The sequence below is a fragment of the Triticum aestivum genome, chromosome 6B (genome assembly GCF_018294505.1).
Source record: "Triticum aestivum cultivar Chinese Spring chromosome 6B, IWGSC CS RefSeq v2.1, whole genome shotgun sequence".
Classification (NCBI taxonomy): domain Eukaryota; kingdom Viridiplantae; phylum Streptophyta; class Magnoliopsida; order Poales; family Poaceae; genus Triticum; species Triticum aestivum.
The window spans coordinates 650111405-650119707 of record NC_057810.1 but is presented as its reverse complement, the minus strand read 5'-3'; the positions used below and the strand labels follow the sequence as shown (position 1 = coordinate 650119707).

Below are 8303 nucleotides of genomic sequence, written 5' to 3'. Positions count from 1 at the left end.
GGAGGAAAGATGCATGGGATTACCTTGTATTCGATCCTCTGAGCACCGCCGGAGAGGAACCGGCCTGGGCTCCGACGGAAGGAGCCTACCCCTAGCGGGATTGATCGCCCAAGAACGCGGCCTGCGGCAGATCTGAGCAACAGCGAAGCCATCCTTCTCAACAGGCGATCTATCGGGACTCTTCTTCTTCTTTTACAGTGAATGAAAGAGATCCGGCCGGACCTTGTTTTGTTTGCGTGGACGATGCGAACCGGCGTTTGGCGTATGAATAAGGCAGCTGGCGGCTGATCGTGGAGCCAAGTTTGCATGCGAGGGGCGATGGGATCACAGCCGAGCCAGGAGGGATTGCCGTGGAGGATTGGAGCACGCCGTGTCCGACTACGACTCCGAATTAATCACCGGCCGATTCGTGTACTGCCTCCATGTCCGACTACGACCACGATCCAACCCATATGTATGTACTGTATATTATAAAGCGAACTCAGCAGCATATGGAGGCTCGTGGAGGCATAGATCGATCTGCAATGAAACCAACCGCCGGTATGTTCCCCATGTTTCCGCCGCCGCCGTCGCTGCCTTTCCACCACACGTTCCCCGTGGTGCAGGCCCCGCCGCCGTTCTACTTCCATGCAGTTGCAGTCCCCGTGCCGTCATCCGCGGTGCCAGTGTGCTCCGTGTGGGCGTGGAACTTCAGGGATGAATCTGACAAGCTCTGCCACTTGGCGTGGAAGGCCCGGTACGTGGCCGTCGACATGCACTACCCGGGCCTCGTCCACCACGCCGGCAAGGACCACAACATCCTTACCGTGGAGGAGCGCTACGCCGTCGTGAAGGCTAACGTGGACGCCCTCAAACCGCTCCAGGTGGGCATCGCCCTCCGCGACCAACATGGCCAGCACCTCGGCGCGTGGGAGTTCAACCTCCGCGGCTTCTGCGCCCAGGCCGACCCGCACGACGACAGCTCCCTGGCGTACCTCGCCGGCCGCGGCCTCGACGTGGACAGGCTCAGCGTCCGCGGCCTCAGCGCCAAGATGCTCAGGGAGGCGCTGCTGCGTTCCGGACTGTTGGACCCTCGGTGTGCGCGGTCGTGGATCACCTACGCCGGGGCCTACCACGTCGCATACCTCCTCAAGATTGTCACCGGCGGCGCCCCGCTGCCGCAGGACATGGCCGGGTTCGTCGGCGCCGTTCGGTATTACCTCGGCGACCAGGTCTACGACGTCGCGAGGATGGCGGCCGACCCCGACTGCCCGGCCATGCCCCTGGGGCTGGAGCGCATTGCCACTCACCTCGGCTTCGGTCCGCCGTTGGGGAGCCCTCGCCTCGCGGCTGCCGCGGGCGTGCACGCGCTGCAGGTCTTCATGCGGCTCAAGTACAGAGAGTTGGGCGGCGACGTGGAGAGACACAGAGGTCTGCTTCAAGGCCTGCACTAGCACTAGCTAGGTCGTCCACAATTTAAATTCCTGCATCGGACTGAAGCGGTACTTCTGATCGAGTCTTTGAAACAAGGATTGGTAGCTCAGAAAAAAGGGGAAAAATATGAAAAGGAGGATTCGTCTCTCTCTCTCCAGAAAAAAAGATTGGTAATTTGGTACTGCAAGTTTCATAGGTCAAAGTATTTGATTTTTTTTAGTAAAATTTCATAATAATGCTGCCCATGTAACCATATTGGTAATAATAAGTTATACTCCCTCCGTTCGAAAATATGTGTCGGGGTTTTAGTCATAAAACCATGACATTTATTTTTGAACAGAGAGAGTATATATAAAGGATTAGTAATTTGGTAATGCAGTTTTATAGGTCAAAGTATTTGATTATTTTACTAAAGTTTCATCGTAATGTTGCCCATGCATGTAACCAAATTAATAAGAAGTTATAAAAAGATATCCAATTTTTTTGCTACAGTGCCTACCAGTGTTGTGTTAGCAATCTTTGCACCTATATTGTTGAGGAGTCATAGTAGCGTACGAACGGGCATCTCCAATGTTGATCGGTAAACCGAACACCGTAGCCGTCCGCGAACTTTGATGTGGGATGCAACCATCTAAAGCTATGCACATATATTTAAGCTGGGTTTCAACAAACTGAAGCACATTCATTATATTTTAGATAACTTTTATTTAAAGTAAGAGAGGAGAGCGGATCTAAACCTAGCTTCTTGTTGTTTCAGCTGGAAAACACGTGTCGCTCTCCCTCACACATGTGGCCCACTGAACGGGATTTCCTTTGCCGACTGGCCTGGCTGGGAACCCGATGCACGGATCCGGCTTGCCTGCTCCCTTCCCATGCTCCCATCCGTGCTCCCACTTCATCCTACGGCTGTCTTTTTTCCTTTTCTTTTTCTATCTAATCATCTCCCCCCTTGATTTTAAGGGGGTGGGGCCGGACCTTATTTTATTCCAATCAAAACAAGCCACGTATGTGGGAGCATGGATGTGCATACGCCGGAGGAGCAGACAAGTCTCGTCCCCGATGCATGAAGTGCTCCAAGCGCATGACCCAGTCAAAATTGGGGCATAAAATTGATAGCCGTGGAGCTCCAATCCCAGAGAGCTTAGTGAATGTACAGATTTTTACTAGGCCGCGCAGAATTAGCTAAAAATGGAATGCTTAATTAGTCTGAATGCGAGATAATTAATCAAGTACTAACACATGAATGGAGTACACATCAATTTGGTCATAAAGTACGGACTAACTCAAATAACACAATTAATTAACCAAGAAGGTACTTTCCTAATTAAACTGAGAAGCAGAGACAAAGCGAGAGTGAGAAAGAAACGATCCGAGGAGTCTAACATGCGGCGAATCAACCGATACTACTACATCTGATCGTATCCGTGGGACTGGGACTGGGAGGCGACGAGGTTGGGCCCGCGACCGGCGAGCGCGGCGAGCGCGCCGATGGCGAGGGAGTTGATGTAGGTGCAGGGCTCGGTGCACGCCGACGCGTTGCGCTTGTCGATGAAGTTGTCTGCGCCGTCGGGCCCGCCCATGATGGCGCCCGTGAGCTCGTTGGGGTTGGGCCGGTCGGGCGCGAACCAGTCGCCGAAGCTCATGCCGCAGTTGACCACCGTGCCGGGCTTGAGCACCGGCGTGGACGCGCCGCGGTGGTGCGGCTGCGTCGGCGGGTTGGCCCCGAAGCCGACGACGTAGGACCTCCCCCTCGGGTTGGCCCCCAGGAGGTAGTCCATCTGCTGCTTGGCGAACTCCCTGAGCCTAGCGGGCTTGATGGGCGTGGCGCCGCACATGACGTCCTGGCGGGCGGTGTCGAGCCAGTCGGCGTAGACGAGGAAGAGGAAGGCGGTTCCGGTGACGTACTGCGAGTTGGCGCCGTCGCGGAGGTGGATCATGCCGCCGGGGGTGATGAAGACCTGGTGGAAGGGGGTGTCGGGGAGGACGGCGCAGACGAAGTTGTCGGCCTGCGTCTTGTAGCTCTGCATGCCGCCGCTGGCGTTCATGTTGTGGGGGGCGAGGAGGATCTGCGCGCCGGGGTACTTAAGGTCCCAGCTGAACTCGGCGACGCTGGAGGAGATGGCCTCGTGGGTGATGAAGTCGGCGTAGACCTGGCGCTTGGTGGCCATGAAGAGCCAGGTGGCGGCCCAGAGCAGCTCGTCGTTGTAGCCCGAGTAGGAGCAGTAGAAGGGGCACTCGCCGTCGTAGGTCTTGAGGTGGGTCTTGGCGAACTGGTAGAGCAGCTTGGCCTTGTTCATGAGGCGGCGGGCGTAGTTCTTGTCGTTGCGGAAGACCATGGCGGAGGCGGCGAGGGCGGCGGCGGTCTCGGCGGCGATCTCGGTGCCGGGGGTGTTGCCGTCGATCTGGTAGAGGGTGCGGGGCGTGGGCATGTTCTCAGGGCGGACCCAGCACTGGTGGTCCAGGTTGGGGTCGCCCACCTGGACCCACATGTGGTTCTTCTTGGCGGCGCACTTGAGCATGTAGTCGGTGCCCCACCGGATGGCCTCCTGCACGTGCTTCAGCTCCCCCGCCGCCTGCAGCTCCGGCTTGAACGCCAGCGCCGCCCACGCCAGCGTCGTCACCGTAAACGCCAGCGGGAGGCCGTACTTGACGTTGTCGCCCGCGTCATAGTACCCGCCCGTCAGATCAACCTGATCCATGGAATGAGAATGCTCTCGTTATTATGCACAATGAAAAAATAACGTGCTACAGAAAAATAGTTGAACTTAAAATACGCTATTAGTTTGCTATATCGTACTATACCATGTTATTAACGAGATACTCTATTATACTACAATGATTTATTTGGCGCTCAGAACACTATAGAGTTGCTATTAGTGACTTTTGAAGGTAGACTTATGCATGCATCAGCTGCTTGAAATGCATGCATGCAAACTTTTTAAGGTAAACTTTCATCAACGTTTTTAGCTCAAAAATAGCTCAACGGACATGATCCATATATATGATGCAAATACGGATGGCCACCCGATCGACATTAATTAGCAGTTATACGTGCGTGAATCAAGCATGGCGATTTCATAACCTACGCCATGAACGCCGCACCCATCTTAACGCATGCATGCATTCAACATGAACACACACACTAGGGACATGATCGACCAAACCAAGAAACTCATGCATGCATGCAGCACATATGGAAGCGAAGGAACGAAACTAAGCGGGAGAGGAGCGCGGGATCAACGGCGGCGAGCCTGCATACGTACATGGGCGAGCTTGCCGTCCTCCATGCCGGAGTCGCCGCGCCACTTGATGCGGTTGTCGGGCGGCAGCTTCCCGGAGCGCTGCGCCTCGAGGAACAGGATCGACTTGGTGAGCGCGTCCTTGTAGTTGAAGGAGGTGGCGCCGGCGACGTCGCCGGACAGGACGAGCGCCGCGAGGAGCAGCGCGACGCAGCTCGCCGGGGTGTGCTTCTTCTTCATGGCGAGTGAGGGAGGGGGGAAGCCGAAGCCGAGGCGGAGGCGTGGGCGTGCCGTCCGTGTGGGGAGTGGCAGAGGAGGGAGCGAGGGGAGGGCAGCTAAAAGGGGGAGGGGCGCGAGTGCGTTCAGGAGGTTGCGAAGTGTTCGGCCCAGAATGGCTTCGGTTTCAGACGGTCAGCTGGTGGTCTCGCTCTGGTGGTCAGTTTCTCCTGCCTGTCATGCATGGCAAGAACCAAACAAGTGCAGTGAAAAAGAAAACTCAAGTGCTTTTTTTAGGGCAACAGTCAAGCATACTTGTTAGCACTGCAACGGTGACTGTTGCCCTAGAGTGATTGTCGGGATAATATTGATATTGCTTATACACATTCTGAATACTAAAGTTTTGTCAAAGGAAGTCAACACTTAAGTCACCAAGGTTGAATTGTCAAACAAATAAATGAAAAATAGAGAAAAGCTATATACCGTTTCCTCATCTACCCTTGGCGGCTAGGATAAACTCTCCCCTCCACTCTTAGCCGGCGAGCCCGTGGATTCGCCTTGCCTCTGCATGCTGCTCTAGCAGCTGGTGGCGTGAAGGGGGATATATGTCCTATGTGCCTCTCCTCCGGCTAGTAGTTTAGGCTATAGGGTTTTTAGTCCTTGCACGTGCGGCGGTAAGGCGGATGGCGGCGCTTTCTCTTCAAGTTTTTCTTCCGGGCTTTGATCCTCCTCGAGTTTGTCTGTCTGGACGTAGTCGACAGAGCTCCGGCGTAGATTTCTGTCGTTTTCTTGGGGCAGTGAGGTTAGGGTTTCTCGTACGGGGTGAGTTTTGGTGTCAAATGCTTCAGATCTATTCAAGTGTTTACCGGTAACAATTGTGGCTCTAGGGCGTTAGTCCTTAAGGACACATGCACGAAAATTTTCCTGCTATTATCGACAAGGTCAAATCGGCTCCAACAGAGGGGCGGCGACAGCTTGTTCTGGCAGCGATAGTGGTCGTTCGATGGTCTAGCAATCTCAATGTATTTTTTATATGTTTGAGGTGCTTTGTATTTCCACGAACTCTTATAATAGATGTGGATCTTCTCGCAAAAAATATTGATATGTTGAATGGAAAGCCCAAAAGAAGGGGGGGGGGCTCACAAGGATGTGTCATGACACCGTTTCCACCTTACCACGCCGTGTGCACCCACGGTAAGTAAAGCTATCCAAGGAGCTCTAAATCAGTGTTAGATAATAACGAGATAAAACGAGACACGAGAGACATATAGTTTTTACGTGGAAACCCTTGCGGGAGAAAACCACGGAACGCACGAAGGCGTATCACTATAATTGGAAGGAGTATTACATTACACGAGAGGACAAACCCTCTACGTGCTAATCTGGTGGAGATCTCTCTCATCTATTCTATGACTAGCTGGTACTATATAAAGGGGCAAACAACTCTCTCTCTTGGTGGACACGAAACAGAGTTCTAGTCATGCTACGTCTAGCACGGTTGGCATGCGTAGTCCGGTAGGACTCCATCCGTAGTACAATACTTGTATGGGATTCGAAACACAATAAAATAACACTCCACCTTGAGACGAAATCCCTTACAATAATTATAGATAGCATCAACTCCTCAATTAAAGTCATCACAAATAAACCTTGTGCCTGGAAACGTCCATAGGACTAATAAACTTTTCATGAAGTCATATTGAGCAAATCAATCAGTAGGTCGTCCAGAAAACAGCACAACTATCAACAAAGCAGACTAACAAAACTTGGTCTCCCAATAAAAGTCTGAGTCTGTGCCACTGACCTCAAAAACTGAAACTGCTCAATCATCAAATGACATAAGTCATCATATCTCCTGTGGTGCCTGAACGAGCACATAGCTCATAGTGCAACATCTTGGTGCACATCGCATTGTGAAGAACTCATCTCACGGAATCTGAATGTGCTTCAAAACAGAAAGCACAAACCTCGGAAACAATACTCACGCAAGAGCATATGGTACGGATGGCATCACGTGCACCCAAAAAACTGCCGACTTGTAGTGGTTAATGAAAAATCCATGATATGGTCATAAACTGCCCATGTAGAAAAACTGTCGGATGAAGGAACCATCTTAACATGCAACGGAGTTTCAACTCTGCAATAGACCCCTCTTGAAAGAGCAAAGACAACTAAATTGCACTTGAAACTTAACAGCGCTAAATATTGTAGTATCTAGCAGAAACAAAACAATCTCCTTCTTGCACCTCAACTGATTCTCATCACGAACATGAATATCTAAACAAAATCTGCACATGCATAACAACAAAACACTATGGAGAGAATAGTGTATATGCTGGCTACCAACAGGCTTAATAATTACCTCCTTCATACCTTTTTTTTCCTGATAACTGAATTATGTTCTTCAAATAACTGCAGCAAATTGCATCCATTATCCCGACGGCCATAATCCCCAAAACTCCACCTTGAAGAAAAACTGAGTGCATCATGATAATCGGCTTGCGCCGACAATGCTCGCATCTCGACTTGTCATAGGGTAAACTTTGTGTCATGATCCAGCAGCAGAACATCGTACTTCACGGATAACATGAGTAGATTAAATCTGTGTTCACAAAGTTGTACAAGCCGGTAGAAAAATTCTTGACAGTGTAGAACAAGATATTTTGGGAACTGCACGACACCCCTAACCGGAGTGTGGCTATCTCATTATATAGAGGTACCCAAGGGGTACAATACAACGTTACAATACAGAGGCTACGTATATACAGTCTAACACCCTCCCTCAATCTTAACTATGTCCTGAAGTACAAAGCAAGTTAAGATTGCGCCTACAGCCTACAAACTGTGGTTGTGGTAGAGGCTTCGTGAAGATGTCAGCAAGTTGATCCTTTGATGAGATGAACTTGATACAGAGTAGCTTCTGTGCAACACGTTCCCGAACAAAGTGATAATCCACCTCAATGTGTTTTGTCCTCGCATGAAACACTGGATTAGAAGAAAGATATGTAGCACCAATGTTGTCACACCACAGAACTGGAGGACGAGCTTGAGGAACACGCAACCCATATGATCTCAGCAGTTGCATCAGCAACGGCTTTGTATTCAGCCTCAGTACTGCTGCGAGACACAGTTGCTTGCTTGCGAGCATTCCAGGCGATCAAGTTAGGACCCAGAAATACCGCATAACCCCCCGTGGATCGCCTGTCATCCGGACAACCAGCCCAGTTGGCATCAGAGAAGGCCGAGAGCTCATATGACGGTGCAGGCTGAAGATGCAGACCATAGGCAGCAGTACTACTGACATAGCGCAAAATACGCTTGACGGCTGACCAGTGAGACGTCCTGGGTGCATGCAAAAACTGACAGACACGGTTAACTGCATAGGATATATCAGGCCTGGTGATAGTGAGATATTGCAGACCACCAACAATACTG

General features: G+C 51.4%; 3 protein-coding genes across 3 annotated transcripts in view; 1 reads left to right on the top strand and 2 right to left on the bottom strand.

The window, feature by feature from the left end:
- Window positions 1–308, bottom strand: part of LOC123134689 (uncharacterized) — a 1432-nt gene extending 1124 nt beyond the window's left edge. The window contains exon 1 of the mRNA XM_044553889.1: window positions 24–308. Within this exon, the coding sequence (XP_044409824.1) occupies window positions 24–308 (285 nt within the window). The remainder of the gene's footprint in view (window positions 1–23) is intronic.
- Window positions 309–413: 105 nt separating this feature from the next.
- LOC123134688 (probable CCR4-associated factor 1 homolog 11) lies at window positions 414–1841 on the top strand. Its single transcript, XM_044553888.1, has one exon. The coding sequence runs from the start codon at window positions 423–425 to the stop codon at window positions 1431–1433; it is 1011 nt and encodes a 336-aa protein (XP_044409823.1). The 5' UTR covers window positions 414–422; the 3' UTR covers window positions 1434–1841.
- Window positions 1842–2620: 779 nt separating this feature from the next.
- LOC123134687 (endoglucanase 8) lies at window positions 2621–4978 on the bottom strand. The gene is made up of 2 exons (XM_044553887.1): window positions 4677–4978; window positions 2621–4103 (listed from the first exon to the last, which is right to left on the bottom strand). The coding sequence occupies exons 1-2, from the start codon at window positions 4890–4892 to the stop codon at window positions 2820–2822; spliced, it is 1500 nt and encodes a 499-aa protein (XP_044409822.1). The 5' UTR covers window positions 4893–4978; the 3' UTR covers window positions 2621–2819.
- Between the last annotated feature and the right edge of the window lie 3325 nt (window positions 4979–8303).

Excerpts from the sequence above, each read along its gene's own strand:
- LOC123134688 (XM_044553888.1), top strand. The coding sequence starts at position 423 with ATGTCCGACTACGACCACGATCCAACCCATATGTATGTACTGTATATT.
- LOC123134687 (XM_044553887.1), bottom strand. The coding sequence starts at position 4,892 with ATGAAGAAGAAGCACACCCCGGCGAGCTGCGTCGCGCTGCTCCTCGCG. Across the intron at positions 4,104-4,676 it reads AGGACGGCAAGCTCGCCCAT|GTTGATCTGACGGGCGGGTA; the intron begins GTACGTATGCAG and ends TCCATGGATCAG.